Source organism: Nerophis lumbriciformis, linkage group LG08 (genome assembly GCF_033978685.3).
Source record: "Nerophis lumbriciformis linkage group LG08, RoL_Nlum_v2.1, whole genome shotgun sequence".
Lineage (NCBI taxonomy): Eukaryota > Metazoa > Chordata > Actinopteri > Syngnathiformes > Syngnathidae > Nerophis > Nerophis lumbriciformis.
This window is the reverse complement of record NC_084555.2, coordinates 19,355,224-19,376,846: the sequence shown is the minus strand read 5'-3', so window position 1 is coordinate 19,376,846 and position 21,623 is coordinate 19,355,224. Positions and strand designations below refer to the sequence as shown.

General features: G+C 39.5%; 1 protein-coding gene across 1 annotated transcript in view; it reads left to right on the top strand.

Annotated features, from left to right (window-relative positions):
- Nucleotides 1-21,623, top strand: part of nrde2 (NRDE-2, necessary for RNA interference, domain containing) — a 34,323-nt gene that overhangs the window by 834 nt on the left and 11,866 nt on the right. Inside the window, exons 3-12 of the mRNA XM_061968426.1 lie at nt 4,812-4,988; nt 5,098-5,238; nt 5,340-5,587; nt 8,492-8,718; nt 12,369-12,593; nt 12,687-12,876; nt 14,893-15,026; nt 18,851-18,971; nt 19,072-19,244; nt 19,358-19,529. Of these exons, the coding sequence (XP_061824410.1) occupies nt 4,812-4,988; nt 5,098-5,238; nt 5,340-5,587; nt 8,492-8,718; nt 12,369-12,593; nt 12,687-12,876; nt 14,893-15,026; nt 18,851-18,971; nt 19,072-19,244; nt 19,358-19,529 (1,808 nt within the window). The remainder of the gene's footprint in view (nt 1-4,811; nt 4,989-5,097; nt 5,239-5,339; nt 5,588-8,491; nt 8,719-12,368; nt 12,594-12,686; nt 12,877-14,892; nt 15,027-18,850; nt 18,972-19,071; nt 19,245-19,357; nt 19,530-21,623) is intronic.

Below are 21,623 nucleotides of genomic sequence, written 5' to 3'. Positions count from 1 at the left end.
TTAATCTATAAATATGTTTTATAAGTGCCCGCTTATGTCAAAATCTTCATACAAGCGCAACCGCTTTTCTTAACACAAAATTTGAGACTGGAAGCTGCCTTCCTCATTCCTTAAAATACAGTGCTTCACTTTTTCCACATTTTCTTATGTTACAGCCTTATTCCAAAATAGAATAAATTCATATTATTATATCACAGATGCACACAAAAGTTTGTGCAAGTTGAAAGTTCCTTTCCCTCTGTTGTGAAATATTTCGTACACACAAAAAAATAAGAAATAAACAAGTCGTTGCGCATACTTTAGTGCCGGTCGTGTGTTCAACAACAAAGTTTGTCGGAACACCCCCATCTGTGTTCTACCAATTAGCGTTCGACAGCACAGCTGGTCCTTCGAAAGTTCCTCAGGGATTTCCAAAAATCCCACCTCACTGGCAGGAACTAAATCTACCCGGGTAGTTTTTAGTGAAAACAGAAGAGGAACTTTATTTAACCGAGAAAATGGGAAAGATCCTGCGGTGGAAAAGGGCCTAAAGACAGGCGTGTGCCTTTTCAAATCATGTCCAACCAATGGAATTTATCACAGGTGGACTCCCAATTAAGCTGTAGGAACATCAAAATGGTGATCTGAAGAGAAGTGAAACCGGATACACCTGAGCTCACTTTTGAGCTTGAGGCAAAGGCTGTGAATACTTATGTACATGTGATTTCTTAGTTTTTTATTTTCAATAAATTTGCAAAAATCTCTCTAAAAAAAAAATAACATTGTCATTATGGGGTATTGTGTGTAGGATTTTGATGACAAAAATGTGTTAATTCAATTTTGGAATAAGGCTGTTTTATAAAATGTGGAAACAGTGAAGCGCTGTCTGGATGCACTGTAACTATTGTCTAGTTACACAACATTAAAATATGGATACAGTGACTTCTTGTTAAGTGTACAATAAGTTTCAAAATAAAATTAGTAATAACCTGGATTCTACACCCATTTATTCTAGATTGTTGCCCTCTGGAAGAAATATGTGTGCATGAACGAAAGTTAAAGGTACCACTGGTGTGGTGAAATTACCCTCTGCATTTGACCCATCCCCTTGTTCCACCCCCTGGGAGGTGAGGGGAGCAGTGAGCAAAAGCGGTGGCCGCGCTCGGGAATCATTTTGGTGATTTAACCCCCAATTCCAACCCTTGATGCTGAGTGCCAAGCAGGGAGGTAATGGGTGCCATTTTTATAGTCTTTGGTATGACTCGGCCGGGGTTTGAACTCACAACCTACCAATCTCAGGGCGGACACTCTAGCCACAAGGCCACTGAGCAGGTCTTAATGATAATGAAATAATAAAATACAAATAATAATGAAAGCTTTAGTTTCATTATTGCCATGCATGTTGGCAGCATCTCTGTAAGATAAAAGTATAAAATATTGACAGTGAGGCAGGATGACTAATCAGCATTTTATTGTTGTCTACAAAACAGCACTGTATACTTTACAGTAGGGGTCGCCAACCCGTGAATTGTGATCGACCAATCGATCTTTGCGACCCTGGTGGTTGATCGCGAAAATATTAGAAATAAAATAAGGTATTAATATGACATCAGTGACACCCCCACCCAGAGAGTCTGAGTGAATAACATACCCGCCAACAGGCACGCATGTTAACTCCTGAACACGCCCGCACACCTTGGCTCTCTCCTCAGCCTCACATCCAGCCGATCTCGACACCGCGGCCCGACCCTCCGAGTATGGCCGGACAATTGACCCGCTCGTCGCACAAACGCGCATTGCATGATGTGCACAAAAATCATTGAGCTGCAATATTGCATTGAGGCTGACTGCTGCAACGCTAGCTGCTAGCATCCTCCTGCATGCGAGGACTTGCATTTTGGGGACGCATCATTCGAAAGGCGCCCACACTTTTCTGGGCGGCAATCTACCGGCTTGCTCTCTCCAGCTGAATGTGCTGCCCGTGTGGGGTGTGGTCTCTCGCTGGCTTGGGGTCTGGCTGTCCCCTGCTTTTCTCGTGCCCTGTCCTCTGCCGGGTGCGTCTGTCTGCGGCCTGCTGCTGGCCCTTGTGGGCGGTACGGTGGGTCGGGCTCTGGGGTTCCTGTCGCTGGCCGGCTTGGCTGCGTGGGGGCGGTGGTCCCTGGTTCCCTGGGCACCACGCCTCCTGTTTGTGGGTTGGGCTCTCGGGGGTGATGGGGCCGTGCTCTGGCTCCCACGCACTCTGGGAGTCGAATGTATTGTACATGCAAATTCACGTATGCTCACATACGTACATAGGTACCTACGCTCCCACATACATACACAAATACAGTACATATTTACCTACCTAATGTTCGTACATCCACACGCACATTCAATATACAAATATACACATACACATACTGTACATATACATTCACTGTACAAACACATATACACATTCTGTACATATACATTCATTGTACAAACACATATACACATTCTGTACATATACAAGTACATATGCATACTTACACTCATGCACATAATCACGTTTCATCAAACATATATTAACGTTGTTGCCCTAGGGTAAACTGGGTGTAACACATGGCACACTGACAAAGCTTAACCTATTGTGACTATAACAATCTACAAGGTTAATGTAGGTTGCTTCTCTTTCTCCCCCTCCATTTTTCTGCATTCTTTCGTATCTCAAGTTATCATTACGTATATGTATTGTTGCATTTAAACAACTGTATTGTTGATAATAAAGGTAAATTATTGGTATTGTTCATTATCAATAGCGCTATTTCTATTGGTATTTGTATTGATCCATTTGTAGTGTAACAATGCTCATTGTTATTTCTGTATTATTTTTTATTTTTCGCTAACTGCTTATTTGCTATTACTTTTACCATCATATTTGTACATGTCATATTTGCTGATGTTGCTCTATTGTTGTTGTTGTTGTTGTTGTTGTTTGCTGTTGTTGTTTTTGTCTCTCTGTCTAATCCCCCTCTTGTCCCCACAATTTCCCCCTCTGTCTTCTTTTTTTTTCTCTTTCTATCCCCTCCTGCTCCGGCCCGGCTGCACTAAATGATAATATAAATACATTTAATAAAGTCAAATACAAATAAGGCAACAAGAGAAATATCCTACACTTCTCTTTTGTAAAGTAAATCTGAACAGCCGACATGGGCATCTACATCAACTATATGATTTGCCTGAGAAGCTGGACAGGACATAAAAAAAAAAAAAAAAAAAAAAAGAATGTGCTGACATAAGCTCCACTGCTTTACAGCAACACACATTGCACAATGGGCTCTGCAACTCTTCCTCTCCCTTGGACTTGCTCTCCAACTTGCAGGCAAACGCCACTGCCCCCTATAGCCCAATCAGTAAATCATAGCTCAGAACCATTTGCAATCCTCCTGCTGTCACTACAATATAGTACTGTCTTGGATTAAGGATTTTTATAGTCCAATCTGATTGGTTAGATTTTGCCCATTGTTGACAGTCTGTCGATAATGATATGTAGTAGTGTATACTGACCGATCAATAGGTGTCAGTAACATCATATGGATGTGCTCTAGCATTTATACCTGAATTTTCCAAAGTTAATTTAGGTAATTGTGAAAGGAATACAGTCTCTCATTAAAGTGAACAAATCAAAGATCTAATTTGCAACTTTTTCCACCACAAACAAAGGCTAAATCACAGTTATTGAGAACCTTGTCTCTGGAGCGCAGCGCCAAGAGGATGTCAAACTTGACTAAAATAAAGTTAAAGTTAAAGTACCAATGATTGTCACACACACGCTAGGTGTGGTGAAATTTTTCCTCTGCATTTGACCCATCCCCTTGCTCACGCCCTGGGAGGTGCGGGGAGCAATGAGCAGCCGCGGTGATTTAACCCCCAATTCCAACCCTTGACGCTGAGTGCCAAGCAGGGAGGTAATGGGTCCCATTTTTTTATAGTCTTTGGTATGACTCGGCCGGGGTTTGAACTCACATCCTACCGATCTCAGGGCGGACAGTCCAACCACTAAGCCACTGAGTAGTCGTAGTAAAGTTTCCTCATGTGAATCCGCAGAAGGATCATGACCTTAACAGAAGGAGAGCTACACCTCAGACAGCCAGAGGCGCGTGATGGCCCGGCAAACTCTGTGTGTGACAGCAGCGTGTCCCGGCGAGCCTCAATCACGTCCCCCATGTAGAAACATCCTCCCAACACAATTAGTCCAATATTCCTGAGTGCAGACAAATAGTTTTTATGTGATAGGAGATGTGGGAAGACAAAACCCGGCCAGATGATTTTAGAGACATGACGTCACACCAGGAAGCAGCTGAGGAAGGCTGAAATTGACAGCGGAAACTAAGATTTATCTCCTACTCCCTAAAAACTATTGGTCTGCAACTCTGCACACAAGAATATTGTTCTAATATTTAAAGAAAACATGATGAACACAATCAATTTATCCCAACACCCCTGGGGCCCCAGCAGGTCTCACCTCCCTCCCACATAGGGGGTGAGGGAGGCTTAATATCAGACGATTCAACTGAGAGGTTGATAGTCTTATCAGAGTCTTCCGAATCAAGTCTTTGAATATTTAAAGACAGTTGTATTAAATTATCGTGAAAGCAGATTAGACCTAATACAAATATGCAAAAAATGGAGGAAAACTGCCCTCGGTTAAAAAATATTTTATAATTGCCAATTTTTGTTATGTCTTTGGTGAAAGTCATGAGTAAACGTGCAAGCGATGATTTGCAAGGAGTGTCAAGAAAAGCGGGTTCCTCTGTTTAATGTTATTTTTGGCTTTGACTTTCCTGATATTGAATTGTTACACTATTTAGTGAAATCCAGGAAGATGAAGAACATGTGCCTTCAAGAAAAAAGAAAAAGAAGCACGAAAAGCATGGAAGAAAGAAGAAAAAACACAGAGAAAAGAGTAAAAAGTCTTCAGATAGCAGTGGATCCGACTGTGAACCAATCTTCCCGAGTGATCTCAAACAAAAACAGGAGGCTGACAGGTACAGTATACACAACCAAACTCTTATCAGTTTGGATTGCGACAATCTTCCAAAATGGCTGACTTCTGTTCTCTGTTTATGGTTGTTGCGCATCTTCTCGTGCATTAAGGCCACAGGCTGCTCCAGTGTCAAGTTGTTTCTCATGGTTGGATGACCTACAGTCGCCCACAGCACAGCCATTTTGTGTCGACTGTAAAGCCGACCCAGCCAACTGGACATATAAATCTCTCTATAGAGCACAGGTAGCAAGGTAAAAACATAATGCCATTTAAAAAATAAAGTAGCAAAGTAAGCCAAATCAATTGAGATTTTTTGTTTATATTGCAATTTTTGTTTTATTTCTTCTTACAGATATAAGAGGAAAGGTAGATCATTACTGGGTCTGGACTGTGCCAAACAAGAAGTGAGATGGGAGGACTCCAGTAAAAAGAAGAAGAAGAGAGGAGTGGAACGATACTTCTCTACAGAATATCGTCAGTTGCTCAAGTCTGAGCTGCCTCTTCCGGTATTACAGAGACTTCCGGAATGTAGCGACGTCGCCAGTGCCAGCTTCTTTCTACCACTGGGTGGCACTGACGAGGAGAATAAAAGAGAGACTGGTAAGAGATTCAGCCATCATGAGAGGGAAATGTAGTGTGATGATTAGGGATGGGCGATATGGCCTAAAATCTATATATTGCAGCCTCCTGCAATAACTATTTCAAAACATTTTACATTAGCTCCTAATTTAGCAGCTATCATATGCGGTAACATATTACCTCATTTCCAGTTGTATTATTTTCTAAAAATTATTATTAATCTACTTGCTAATTGGCATTCACACTTATGTCATTCTGCACCATTTTCAATTTATTTATTCTTATTCTTCAGTCGCGCATTACTCCCACATAGTTCATCAGATTGATCCTGTTCAAACGTCGATACGTTCAGCACATTCAGAACGTGTGCTCTTTCAACAAAGGTTTCCAAAATGTACCGTTTTTTCTGTAATTTATCATTTTCTAGTATTTTCCCCTCTTTTTTTCTTTCTGCTTCTTCTCCCACGTCTTTCAATCAATTTAAACCGTTCCACCTTTAAAATGTTGGCTTTGTTGTCATGACTAAGACAACCAGTTTTTTTAAGCCCAAAAAATTCCCAGCTTTCATGATATTCATGATTTTCCAAAATATTGGACAATACAATTGGTACTCTGCCCACCATTCTCACTTACGTTTGCCTTTTTTTTCCTCCCTGAAAATAACCTTGAATGCAAGTAAATGTTCAACACTATCGGAAAACATATTTGTTATGGTAAAAAAAACATTTATTTAGTCTGAAATCAGCCAAAAAGCAATACTTTCTCAGAAATGCATTCTGGGTAATAATGTGATTTTTACCTGTTGCATTATTAATACCCAGTGGCAGCGTTCTTTATATTTCAATGAATAATCACTTTTATTGCTCATGTGTACTATATAGATATAAATTATTAGTCTCTCAAAACTTTTTATTCAATGATTGTATTTTGTGCTTTTGTGACATAATTAATGAGATACTTCACATAGCCAAACAAGTCCATTTATCTTGACGTCTATTGGTAAACCGCAACAATCCAGCACCATCATATATATCATGTCATATTTGAAAACTTACAGATTCAATCTTAAACTGTCATCATTTAGCCAAGGCTGTCTATAATTCCCCTACTAATATAAGTTATGGTTTCAACCCCCCCCCCCCCCCCCCCCCCCCTAAATGTAGGCTTGTTTGCTAGTAAATGTTTCATAGAATTAGGTAGCATAATTAATTGTAATAATAACAATTGCTTTATCCCCAAAACTAACTGAAAATGTGGTACTGTTGCAGCAGTGAATATTGGGTAGACACATGTTATCTTCAATGGTTGAATCGCTCCCTTTAACAACCAAATTTGGACATCACTTTGGCAACCAGGCTGTTTGGCCAAGAGTGTAGCACCTACGCCTTTCATCCGATTAATGTGGGTTAGCATCCCGCAAAGGACCAGATGAACAAATCCTTTTTTTGGGCAATTTTACATCTATGAGTCAAATATTTTAATTCAAACTATTACGACATACATATATAATTTTTATATTCATAGTACGTTTCAGTACAGTTCCCGATCTTAAAGATTCAAACCATTTCACAGTTAAACCGTTTCTACCATTCATTTTACTTTCCACTAACATTTTAGTTGAGCTTCAGCTCTTCAATTTTCACACCATTCCTACTGTTTATTCAAACTTTGTTCTACATTAATTCCGCAGTCATTCAGCTTTTAAATTCAGCTTCAGCAATGATTGGGGAATTCACACGCGATTCCTTCCGGAATTGCATAAACTCTAGTTTACTGTTAATCTGGTTACTTACTGTTAACATGGTTCTGTCTACACTTTTGTTAAAACGTACAAAGCACTTGCCGTATATTTCTGTTTGGATACTTTACATTAGCTTTGGGCGAAAGCACAAATGTGTATTTCAAGTAGTTACAGAGGCAGTATCAGCCATACATACGGTACCAATACTAATACTTCACATTTTAAAGATTATTATTTACTATAACATTTTTGATCTCAATTATAATTAGACAAATCACATGATGGAGGTGTAATAATATCAGTTGGATATTTAAATCATTTACCTTTTATTACATACCCTATTTTGAGCAAACTAAAGTCAATAGTCCAGAATAAGTAAACAAACAAAATCTGTTATTCGGTCTGATTTAAGTTTTTTGTGTTTTACCCTTATATTTCCCTAAACAATAACTAAACAATTTTGTGATAGTAAAAAATATTAATCTAATCACTCTAGTATTTATTATTGATACTGTACTTGGTATTGTTACTGTGAACATTTCTATTTTTCCTCCCAGCCCTGTTTACATTTAAGAACTCTAGTTTAGAGGTTAGGGATCTTTGTATCCTCCGACAGTGTGTAGTGCTGCATGTTCAGCTATTCCTCGTCCTCCAGTGATACATGTAAAAAATGTAGTTTATTTGCTGCCATGGATGCGAGGATTAGGGATTTAGAATAAACTTTGCACTGTGGAGGGACTTTAGCCGCTTGCAAGGACACAGGACGCTTCATTGTGTTGAGAATGCGGTCATTCTTTTGTTTTGCGGGACACAGATAGAATGTGTCCTCTACATGCATCGTCACAATTTGATGGTATTATTAAAATCCCTATTATCTGACAGATTTATGTAATTTATATTGTATATAATTCATATTGCAAAGCCCTAATTGTGATCATACCAGCATTTTGTGACTCCTAAAAAGAAGAAATGTAAACTGACTACAGTGAAACACACAAAACTTGAACTGCACTTTTTTTATGAGGGCGTCATAGCATTTTTTTTAATTTTTTTTTGACATTGTATGGTTTTCTGTTTCTGCTTTATGCATTCAACACAAATGATCACTTTGTGTCTTCTTGTTTTTTTTTTTTTAATTCTGTCTCGTTTGATTTACTATTCAGTTTATATTGTCCTTAATCCAGGTGGCTGTGCACAGATATCATCCGTGAACCCTCTTGGTGTGTATGACTCCTCTACTGCCCTCTGGCTGCAGGGGAAGGGAAGGCAGGCCCAGACAGATCACCATGACAACAATGTGAAGAATGAGCAAGAAGCTGTACTTTTGCCTGGCCGGACAGAAGAGTTTAACAGGCAACTTAGAGAGCAACCAGCAGACACGCAGCTGTGGTTGAAGTTTATTCGGTACCAGGTAAGAAGGATCCTTTTCAATGTGTATTAAAACCAAGAAAAGCTGTAAAAAAAGCACACTATTAATTTATGAATACAACTACATTTGGATTATCTAGATCATCATCTGTGTAATGCACCACTGTGATGGCGGCCATAATTGTAGTTCCTTGAAACGTCAGCATTATACCGATGTCTAATCATCGTCATCGTTAAAAGGTTATTTATTTTTCAATAGACACTTTATTTAAAGGGTATAATGACACAAAGTTGCAAAGGTAGCAGAGTTTTCTTTTTAGTGCTCTAATAGTCACAATTTTGTACCTGGTGTAAAGTAGGGCTATTGATGGTAACAGAAGTACAGTTTTTAACAGAGAGCTACTGTACATATAGCAAACGGCAGGGATGGAGCACCAAATTCTGGGCCCCTATACACAATACTCCTAAAGGACCACCCCATCCAACCCTAAACCCAATGTCGCCGCCTCATACACACATACTTGACATGTTTACATTCACTAAAAAACTAATTTTTGCTTGGATTTGGTTGATAACAGCTTAAGATATCTAGTTAACCTCCCCTCCCCTTAAATAATTAGGTATTGTTTTAAAAAAGGGCCAACAAGTTCAATATAAAGTGGCTGGATATGAATTTAAATAATCATATAACCTGTCATTATTCATTTAAATATAATTGTAAATCACTTAAATATGACCATAAATCTGTTAAGTTTTCCTTAACTTCAGAGTGTAAAATACAGATTAGTTAAAAAACATTATTAATTATCATCAGTGGATAATATAAGTCATAATTTTACATCATTAATATTATGGTTATACTAACATTAGTGCATCTTCTGGAAGTTAAGTCCCTCCATCTTTAAAAACTCTCTAACTTTAATCGAGGGTCCTGAACGCACCACATTTATAGGTAATGAGATGCAAAAATGAAACTCATACATAACTTTCTCATATGCTGCCATAAATATACAGGTAAAAGCCAGTAAATTAGAATATTTTGAAAAACTTGATTTATTTCAGTAATTGCATTCAAAAGGTGTAACTTGTACATTATATTTATTCATTGCACACAGACTGATGCATTCAAATGTTTATTTCATTTAATTTTGATGATTTGAAGTGGCAACAAATGAAAAATCCAAAATTCCGTGTGTCACAAAATTAGAATATTACTTAAGGCTAATACAAAAAAGGGATTTTTAGAAATGTTGGCCAACTGAAAAGTATGAAAATGAAAAATATGAGCATGTACAATACTCAATACTTGGTTGGAGCTCCTTTTGCCTCAATTACTGCGTTAATGCGGCGTGGCATGGAGTCGATGAGTTTCTGGCACTGCTCAGGTGTTATGAGAGCCCAGGTTGCTCTGATAGTGGCCTTCAACTCTTCTGCGTTTTTGGGTCTGGCATTCTGCATCTTCCTTTTCACAATACCCCACAGATTTTCTATGGGGCTAAGGTCAGGGGAGTTGGCGGGCCAATTTAGAACAGAAATACCATGGTCTGTAAACCAGGCACGGGTAGATTTTGCGCTGTGTGCAGGCGCCAAGTCCTGTTGGAACTTGAAATCTCCATCTCCATAGAGCAGGTCAGCAGCAGGAAGCATGAAGTGCTCTACAACTTGCTGGTAGACGGCTGCGTTGACCCTGGATCTCAGGAAACAGAGTGGACCGACACCAGCAGATGACATGGCACCCCAAACCATCACTGATGGTGGAAACTTTACACTAGACTTCAGGCAACGTGGATCCTGTGCCTCTCCTGTCTTCCTCCAGACTCTGGGACCTCGATTTCCAAAGGAAATGCAAAATTTGCATGGTTGGGTGATGGTTTGGGGTGCCATGTCATCCCCCCCCCCCCCTCTAGGGGAGACCGAATGCAATGGATGTCGAGTGGGTCTGACATATTATTGTGAGAGTCCAGTCCATAGTGGATCCAACATAATAGTAAGAGTCCAGTCCATAGTGGGGCCAGCAGGACACCATCCCGAGCGGAGACGGGTCAGCAGCGCAGAGATGTTCCCAGCCGATGCACAGGCGAGCGGTCCACCCTGGGTCCTGACTCTGGACAGCCAGCACTTCATCCATGGTAACCGGACCTGTGCCCCCCCCCCCTCCTCCACAAGTAAGAGGGGAGCAGAGGAGAAAAGAAAAGAAACGGCAGATCAACTGGTCTAAAAGGGGGGTCTATTTAAAGGCTAGAGTATACAAATGAGTTTTAAGATGGGACTTAAATGCTTCTACTGAGGTAGCATCTCTAATTGTTACCGGGAGGGCATTCCATAGTACTGGAGCCCGAATAGAAAACGCTCTATAGCCCGCAGACTTTTTTTGGGCTCTGGGAATCACTAATAAGCCGGAGTTTTTTGAACGCAGATTTCTTGCCGGGACATATGGTACAATACAATCGACAAGATAGGACAGAGCTAGACCGTGTAGTATTTTATACGTAAGTAGTAAAACCTTAAAGTCACATCTTAAGTGCACAGGAAGCCAGTGCAGGTGAGCCAGTATAGGCGTAATATGATCAAACTTTCTTGTTCTTGTCAAAAGTCTAGCAGCCGCATTTTGTACCAATTGTAATCTTTTAATGCTAGACATAGGGAGACCCGAAAATAATACGTTACAGTAGTCGAGACGAGACGTAACGAACGCATGAATAATGATCTCAGCGTCGCTAGTGGATAAAAGCAATGTGTCAATTTCTACTGCCCACAAACGTCACAGACTTGCTGTTACCGTTCCGCATTCCAGCGCTAAATATACGCAGAGCTTCTATTATTGACGTCGCAAAAAATCCGTTCAATTTCGCTAAAATCCGTCATGCACAAACACAAAATAAAGTATCTGGTTTACTTTCAAAATAACATAAAATACGGAAGGAAGATCGTATTTTATACTTTGAAAGGTCCTAATGGGTGGCGACGGACATGAAGTCAACTTGTCAAAAAGGTTTTCAGACTTAATTTCATCTTGTTGACATAAATGAATGAAGACATGCTGATTCTGGAGTTCTAAAATTAAAGAATAATGTACAGGCATATCTCATGCAAATATCAGCTGATACGGAGACCGGGAAAGCAGAGGACTGGTTGTGTGACACGCTCTTCAGGGATGATGTTTGTTCTATTGTTGCTTGCTACAAAAATTAAAGTGGTTTATCAAGGCAGGACCGAGTTTATTTGCTTCTGCTCCTCTGGGAGGATAGAATAAACCTTTTGTGTTTCGCTTCATTACTACTTCCCTTATCACGTGATTACACCTGGATTCTCGAGATCTTGTAAAAGTTAGCGCTTTTTCGCTGCAGGACAAAGCCGCAACAGAACGGCGGTGGGGATTGCCGAACGGCAGAGGGCAGCGCCCTCCCAGAGTGAAGCCGGTTCGCGGCCGTTATGCATTCAGTGGAAATTAGGGGTTAGGCACCTATATCCTGAGTCAAGCAACCTTATTATTGAACTTTTTTGGCTATAATTATTTATATTAATATTTAGCAATTAAAAAAAACCCCACAACTTTCATATGTAAATGGCAGGGGAAAAAGTCATCAAACATTACAAAAACCCAGTGGCTCTCTTGTCCCTGGAGCCCTGGTACAACATCCAAGTTTACATACTGTTTAGACTATAATTTCATTAATTTCTGCCCCTTATTAGGATGAGTTGTGTGCAACAGTATTTGGACTGGAAGAAGAGCAACGCGGAAGAGATTCGTCGGAACGGCGCAAATCGTCTTACAAAGCAGTGCTGGAGAAAAAGCTGAGCATTGCAGAGCGTGCCGTGGCTACCAACCCCAGCTGTATAGCTTTGCAGCTGGAGAGGCTCAGGATCTGTCAAGAGCTTTGGGAACCATCAGTTCTGGCTAAAGAATGGAAGAAGCTGGTTGGTTGACATTCTTTGTGTTGCATTTAATTGCACAGTGCAGATTTGCAGAACGTATCTTTTAACTCCTCTTTTACGTGTGTCGTATTTTAGGTCTTCCTTCACCCAAATAGTGGCCCTTTGTGGAGGGAGTATCTTCTCTTTACCCAAAGCTACTTCAGTAACTTCAGTGTGACAAAGGTCAACTCTGCTTATGGGAAATGTCTCAGCACGCTCAGCGCTGTACGGGATGGCAGCATGGTGTCTCACCCAGCCCTGCCAGGGATTGAAGATGATATGCTGGGTAATATTATGTTGTTATAATAACTAGAAACCAGTATTTGCCTTTTTTTAACTGATAGGCGAGCCCAGCTAATCTTTACTGCAGCTGTGTCCCAGTGTTTACATGACTAAAGATTATACTCACAGGACAGATTCCTTCAAAAAGGATGCATGTTCAAGCATGTGAAATTTTTGCAAAAACGCGGAAATCCGCCTTTTTAAACATTAACTTTTGCGTCAAAATATAATTTCCGCGTTTTTTTTAATGAAATATCAATAAAAATACGATCCAAACAAATTGGGTAAAACGATGTAACGGTATAATGATAATTTGCGATAAAATTCTAGACGGTTAGTAATACCGTCTAATTTTTTAATTACAGAAAAAACTTCATTTATTAAATCATTTTAGGCAACACGAAGTCAGGCGCATGCGCACTGGCGTCGTTTGACTTGATAAACATGGCGGACTAACTACACAGACTTTGCCAGGGGAATTTCCGCTCGGAGTAAACGGAGCAAAGCGCTTTGTTTATCGTAATTTTTCGCTCGCTTCCCGGCGTGTGTTTAAGAGCGCACTGCTGTTAAATGGCGACAGGTGTGGACAATATTGGCGACAGATGCACCTGTTCCACACTAAAAGTATACAACGAAGGAGAAAAACTATTTGATGTTGCTTTTAATTTCTCAATACAGCGTCCATCAGCTGCGGTGACAGAGTTTTAATGAGGTGAGGAAAATTGCAGCAGGCGATGTGTCGTGAACGTTGTCACAACTTGTTTATAAAGTCTTTAGTTTGTTTACTGGGATGCTTACTCCTTTATTTAACTGCAAACTGTATCAGTGTTCAAATAATATCAGTACTAGCTATAATGTTTTGTCATCTAATCGAATTTAACGCAGGCTGTGAAGATGGTGTATTCGATGTACGAGGTGTCACGCCTGTTTTTTTTGTTGGCCAAACTGTTGCACTGAACCACAAGGACACGTTGGAGAAGAACAAAACTTGTTTATTGGATTTCATCTTCATTAGCCAAACTGCTTTGTGTTTTATTTTGATAGCAAAAAGTAAACGCCCTGTTTTTTTACATTACTTATGGGGTTTTTTCATGTCACAAAGGTATTACTTTAAAAACCATTCATGTGACACAGCATTTTGTTAATGTTTTATTGTGTATAGTTAATTCCTATATGACATATTTCTGCTCAAACTCGTAATGGATCTGTCCCGATACAGTATCTACATGTATATATAAATGTACATAACTTTAAAAAAATGACAAAAAATAAAATAAAAAAAAACTCCCTCTATCAGAATGTAAAAATAGAGATAAAGGTATCATGTAATGACAAAAAGCTGACAAGTTGATATCATTAAAGAATACAAAAAAAATTGTCTTTAGATATATGGATAACGTTTATCTACAGCCTTTTTATTAGACATTACAAATTACATGATGGTATTACGTTCACACCCCAACACTGCTTTACCTAACAATCAGTAATCATGATTTCAATATTGACAACAATGATCTTAATTATTACTTTGGCCATAATTGTCAGCACTAGATCTCATACTATTTTTATGTATATGGACAAAAAGTGCAGTTACGTCTTATGGTCATCAGGTGCCATCTTTCAACATTTGTTTTTTATATATATATATATATATATATATATATATATATATATATATATTATGCATGCATGCATGCATGCTTTGGAGCCCCTGCCTCAGAAGACAAAAATGTTTGCCATGGTGCCCTTCTAACTTGCCTTGGTGCCCTAAGATATGAGCCCTCCTTTAAGGCAACACTTGCCTTGACCTTAAAGAGTTCAAATTCGAGGCCTGCAAGTAGATTGATGACTAAGTTAGTCAGAGCCCCATCATCAACAAGCAGGCATGCATGTACATGACAGTGCAAAAAGTTTGCTGGATTTAATTCTCGACACAATGATGCCAGTGCAGCTCTTTCTGTGATTAACTATGGATTCAATATGTTGTCCTCAATAATTGACATTCACTGTCATCTTTCAGATATCCTCACCCAGCAGTGTCATTTCCTTCGTCAGTGTGGTCACTCGGAGAAGGCATTCTCCATCTTTCAGGCCATGATCGAATTTACGTTCTACAAACCCGACAGTGTACAAGGGCTGACCACAAAGCAACAGGTAAATATGTCTAAATGCATTCTGATTTGAAATTCAATATACTCTTGAACAAAACTACAAGTGTTTGGATTTTGCGATAGTGGATTTTGGATGGTGGATTGTAACCAAAATGCATGAATTGAATATGTTTTAATTAGCCCGTCATCCAGCAGTTATACAATTATAAAATGCTGATGCTGAATACACAATATGTCTAATATTTTTATTTTTAACAGTACATACAGGTAAAAGCCAGTAAATTAGAATATTTTGAAAAACTTGATTTATTTCAGTAATTGCATTCAAAAGGTGTAACTTGTACATTATATTTATTCATTGCACACAGACTGATGCATTCAAATGTTTATTTCATTTAATTTTGATGATTTGAAGTGGCAACAAATGAAAATCCAAAATTCCGTGTGTCACAAAATTAGAATATTACTTAAGGCTAATACAAAAAAGGGATTTTTAGAAATGTTGGCCAACTGAAAAGTATGAAAATGAAAAATATGAGCATGTACAATACTCAATACTTGGTTGGAGCTCCTTTTGCCTCAATTACTGCGTTAATGCGGCGTGGCATGGAGTCGATGAGTTTCTGGCACTGCTCAGGTGTTATGAGAGCCCAGGTTGCTCTGATAGTGGCCTTCAACTCTTCTGCGTTTTTGGGTCTGGCATTCTGCATCTTCCTTTTCACAATACCCCACAGATTTTCTATGGGGCTAAGGTCAGGGGAGTTGGCGGGCCAATTTAGAACAGAAATACCATGGTCCGTAAACCAGGCACGGGTAGATTTTGCGCTGTGTGCTGGCGCCAAGTCCTGTTGGAACTTGAAATCTCCATCTCCATAGAGCAGGTCAGCAGCAGGAAGCATGAAGTGCTCTAAAACTTGCTGGTAGACGGCTGCGTTGACCCTGGATCTCAGGAAACAGAGTGGACCGACACCAGCAGATGACATGGCACCCCAAACCATCACTGATGGTGGAAACTTTACACTAGACTTCAGGCAACGTGGATCCTGTGCCTCTCCTGTCTTCCTCCAGACTCTGGGACCTCGATTTCCAAAGGAAATGCAAAATTTGCTTTCGTCAGAAAACATGACTTTGGACCACTCAGCAGCAGTCCAGCTGGTGTCGGTCCACTCTGTTTCCTGAGATCCAGGGTCAACGCAGCCGTCTACCAGCAAGTTTTAGAGCACTTCATGCTTCCTGCTGCTGACCTGCTCTATGGAGATGGAGATTTCAAGTTCCAACAGGACTTGGCGCCTGCACACAGCGCAAAATCTACCCGTGCCTGGTTTACGGACCATGGTATTTCTGTTCTAAATTGGCCCGCCAACTCCCCTGACCTTAGCCCCATAGAAAAACTGTGGGGTATTGTGAAAAGGAAGATGCAGAATGCCAGACCCAAAAACGCAGAAGAGTTGAAGGCCACTATCAGAGCAACCTGGGCTCTCATAACACCTGAGCAGTGCCAGAAACTCATCGACTCCATGCCACGCCGCATTAACGCAGTAATTGAGGCAAAAGGAGCTCCAACCAAGTATTGAGTATTGTACATGCTCATATTTTTCATTTTCATACTTTTCAGTTGGCCAACACTTCTAAAAATCCCTTTTTTGTATTAGCCTTACACAATATTCTAATTTTGTGACACACGGAATTTTGGATTTTCATTTGTTGCCACTTCAAATCATCAAAATTAAATGAAATAAACATTTGAATGCATCAGTCTGTGTGCAATGAATAAATATAATGTACAAGTTACACCTTTTGAATGCAATTACTGAAATAAATCAAGTTTTTCAAAATATTCTAATTTACTGGCTTTTACCTGTATATGTTGACAAGCATACATAGGACGGAGCTGCAGCGCAATCGCCTCCTTTGTCACAGCTATTTCTGCTTATGCCAGTTTGTGCGACTTTTGTAGACATGTAAAATAAAGACACAAAACAGCGGCTGCAGAACAATTTTACTCTTGGTAAATCACTCTGTGCGCTAACTAATAATTGCATGTTCTCCTCCCAGTATTGTGGGCGTTCTGATGATTAAAATGTACTCTGCATATTCATGAAGACAGATGCGCTCATTGGATTGTGGTCCTTATTTTGCTCACTTAAGAGAAGAAATCCCTCTGCGCACATGCATTGTAGATCAGCTTCTTCTTTTTTCAGCAGGTTTGCATGTGTTCTAATTCACACAAACCTTTTGTAGATCAGGGCCACAGTGTATTAACTCATTAGGCCTAAAATCAGGGTGGAAAAATGTATTTGTTAAAATGTATTACATGTGTAAGTAATCCTTCTTAAAACCTAGAATGCCAATATGAAATATATACGTTATATAGTGTGGCGACAAATTTGACCATAACTCTGGTTTTGCCTTAGAGATTCACACCATTTAAAGACTTGTAAGGAATCTGCACTTTCGACTTTACCTGAAACAGATCATTGTTATGCTGCGCCTGCATAGATATGGATATGAGTTTGTGAACTCCTGAATGTTTTAAACCACAGGCAGTTCATCAGCTGAGCAAAAGTTTAAGACTATAGAGGAGGGGTGTCGAACTCAATCACACAAGCGGTCAAAGTTCAAAGCACACTTACGGCATACACACTAGGATTAATTGACCCTCTGTCCCATTCACACACACTCTGTGGTTTCTTTTTCTGGCTTGGACAAAATGTGCATGACAGCATGTGAATTTATGTGTCTTGACTTTTTTTTAAACTCAATTTGTGTGGATTGACTTTTTTTAACAGTGTGGAGTAAATATGCATTTTTTTAAATATCCGCCCCTGCTCAACAAGTTCTATTTTGCGACAGTCAGAGAGTCCGTAAATGCGTCTTGACTGGTGAACGCGGGAAAACCGGAGGGGTATACTAAGGGAACGCCGCTTTGTGTACACGATGAGACAGCTGATGTTTTTCTTTTTAATAAAGTGATTGTTGATCGAACATCTCCTCGTCATCCTTTTAACATCTCGGCAAAAGTTACAATATTTTATATGCAAAAAAACCCTGCAGAATCCGAGAGATTTGTAACTTCCGGCAAGATGTTAGTAGACCAGGGAAATTTCTGGGAGTATTCTGCTGAATCAAGAAAAGTTGGCAAGTTTCAGAATGTGTCTAAGAAGCATGTGTTTCCCAGCATGCGTTGTTGTGGGTACAATGATCACTTTTTTGACTGTATTGTCATGCATATTTTTTTTTTTTGTACAGAAGGGTTTAATAGTTCAAGTGGTGTCTTTTTAGTCGTGTACAGTTAAATGATTGATATTTTTGGTGGTATATGTTTATATACAAGGTGTATATGTCTGACAGGAGTGAGTTAATTCATTTAATACATTTTCCATGCGGGCCAGATGCACGTTAATCTTTAAATGATCCCGCGGGCCGGATGAGAAACCTCCACGGGCCGGGAGTTTGACACATATTCTTTAGAGTTACAAAGTTAAAATCTGAGTTGAAATTTTCTTTCATATAATTTTTTGTCAGACATTTACACTGTCATAACCTCCTAACGGCATAGGCAAAACGGCTTTCTGTCTTTGAATGCGGCAGGATTGTTGAACTGCACAAGCAACACGCTGAGGTTGAATGCTGTAGGACAGTGATTTGTACATTCTTAAAAGATCCTGAGGTTTATGGGACAAAAAATCCAAGTGGTGTACTTTTTGTGCCAAATACATGTACTAATGTAAAATGGTTTGTATAGAGAAAGAACAACAAAAATAATATATTGGTAACGCAAGGGGAAATTAAATGCTATAATCTTTCCATTGCAATGGCATTTACATAGTGTACAGTTCTATACAATTGTGTATATGTTGTGTGCAGGCAGAGTTCTTTGAGCCATTCTGGGACAGTGGGGAGGCAAGAGTTGGGGAGTGGGGTGCCAAAGGTTGGAAAGTGTGGATGGTCCAACAAGAGAAAGGAGGTTGGCTGCAGCCCTGTGAAGGTACAACACATTCTTGAGTGAAAAAGAACTCCTGGAAAAGTTCATCCCAATTAGTTTGCCACATGCATGAAACTGATTGTCTTTTTTTGTTTGTCCACAGAGGAAGAAGAGGAAGACGAAGACGAAGAGGAGGAGGTAAAGGATCGAAAGCAGCCTCGATGGACTGTGTGGCTGAATGTGGAGTCCTCTCGTGAAGCCGCTCAATGGTTGCCCTGGAGGCCCGACAAAGACAAGGGCCAGTCAGAAGAGGACTGTGACGATCCAGAGAGACAGGTAAAAATAAGTTATTTGCTACTGTATATTAATAACTAACCTAGTTACATTTGACTTTCTATCAGAATTGATATGACAACTTGGAAATCTTTCTGTTGGTGTTTCCATCTTAGGTGTTGTTCGATGACATCGGCCCTTCTTTAATATGCTTGTCGTCTTCCGAGCTTCAGCTCCGCCTCCTCCTCAATTTCTTGTCATTTCTGGGCCTTCCAGTGGAATCTGTTTTGTCAGCTAGCCCATGTCAGCCTGGCCTGGTGCTGGAGGACCTTTCGCTGCTCACTCAGGGTAAGAATAACACTATGGCCTGATCTACTAAAAGTTTGCATGTTTTAAAATACGTGAAAACTTGTTAGTACATGCAAAGCTGATCAACTAAACTTGTGCGCAAAGGGAGCAAAAAAGAGAGTGCAATCCATTGAGCGTGTCTGTCTTCATGAATATGATCTCAGAGCATTCAATCGATCGCAACTGGACACTTTGGTTTGTCTTCGAAGATGATTCGCCTCTCATCTAAGTAGGCTTTATCAGTTCATGCTCATAGACTTAGATTGGTCATATCTAGTCAGACTAGATGATTGGTCAGCCCAAGTAGGCTTTATCAGTTCATGCTCATAGACTTAGATTGGTCATATCTAGTCAGACTAGATGATTGGTCAGCCCAAGTAGGCTTTATCAGTTCATGCTCATAGACTTAGATTGGTCAGTTCTCGTCTGACTAGATCTGACCAATCCAAGTCTATGAGCATGAACTGATGAAGCCCACTTGGATGAGAGGAGAAACGTCTTCTAAGACGAACCACAGTCCAGCTACGAACGATTGAATGCCCTGGACTTACAATGACCCGGATGAATGAAAACATCCATAGACTTCATGAAATTATGTCCTTCACAAGTGTATGTAATAAATGTATTTATTAGAGAGCGTGCAAACTGGCGGTTGCGTAGAAATGACTGTGAAAAACGAGGTGATCGCGCTGCAGCCCCATCCTACGCTTGCTTGTATATGGACTCTAAAAAATGTAAATATTAGACATATCATATATTTAGGTATATCATTTTCTAATTTTATAGCTGCTGGCAGATTAAAGGGCTGATTGTAACAAATTCAATTGGTGTGTTTTGGTTTCTGTTGGTGTTTTTTTTAATGGGGCTTGTTTTTTCATGAAGGAAATTACAATTAGGGGGTGTCAAACGATTAAAATGTTTAATTGCAATGTTTTTCAACTTTATGCTTTGCTAAGCAGCTCAACACAAAAGGACATAAGCAAGCATTTAATAACAATAAAAAAATACCTGCAGTGCGTTGGTATTTTGCCAGATTTTGTATTTCATAGGAACACAGAATTTGTATTTCTGCTGATGGAGCACTTGTATTCAGAGAATGAGCTACATTTCCATGTTTAGATACCAGTTTCATGCGTTATTAACACAAGATGTGAATTGTTACTATCAAGGTTTGATTGTCAAAAGTGTTTGGTAATGTAATCTGTGATATTACTACTTAAAATGTTTAGGATATTCTGTATATTACAATTTGTGCAAGTTAATGGTATTCATATATCTGCATGACAATATTTTAACCTTCTATTTATTAATAACATGTAATAGTCAGGCTGCTAAACATTCTGTAATTGCAGACTATCAATCAGAACAGGTTCTAAAAGAATATACACTTTTTTCAATCTGCTAGAAAACATTTATTTAGGTAGAAATATCACAGATTACATTACAAAACATCTTTGACAAAGCCTCATATTGTAAAACAATTTTTCATTGTTTTGGTAGTTAGACGTCATGTGACGCCAAGTGCTGTTATTGTAAAGCCGGAAATGTGTTATTGGTATGAGAAGAGATGTCTTGATATGTTTTGACGAAAGTCTTTGACACAAGTGTTAAGATTGTGATTCAGTTGTTTAGATTGTAATTCTATATTGCAGAAAAGGTTTTCCAAATTATAGATTTGTACTGCTTGTTTAATGTTGCAAAACCCCACAAGTAATAGCATGATAACATAAACGTAGAGGGAAATGAGTGTTTTCATAGGTATATAATGCCGGTAGTAGATGCAAAAACCTAATGTGAATAGGGCGGTCTGCACCACTTCTGTACCTGTGATCAGTCTCAGTAGATCACACGCAACACGCCCACAAATAGTACACACAATTTTATAGCTGCACACACTGTTTAACACATAGTATTTGGATCTTAGTAGATTAGTCCCTGTATGTATATTGGGGTTGTCCCTATCTGATATTTTTATCAGTCGAATATCGTAGTCTAACCCTCGGATGATATCGGATATTAGCTCTGATGCAAGCAATCCGACAGCGTGTTTACTTGTGCAAAGCTCTATAGCCAGTTAACTTCTAAATGTCCTCC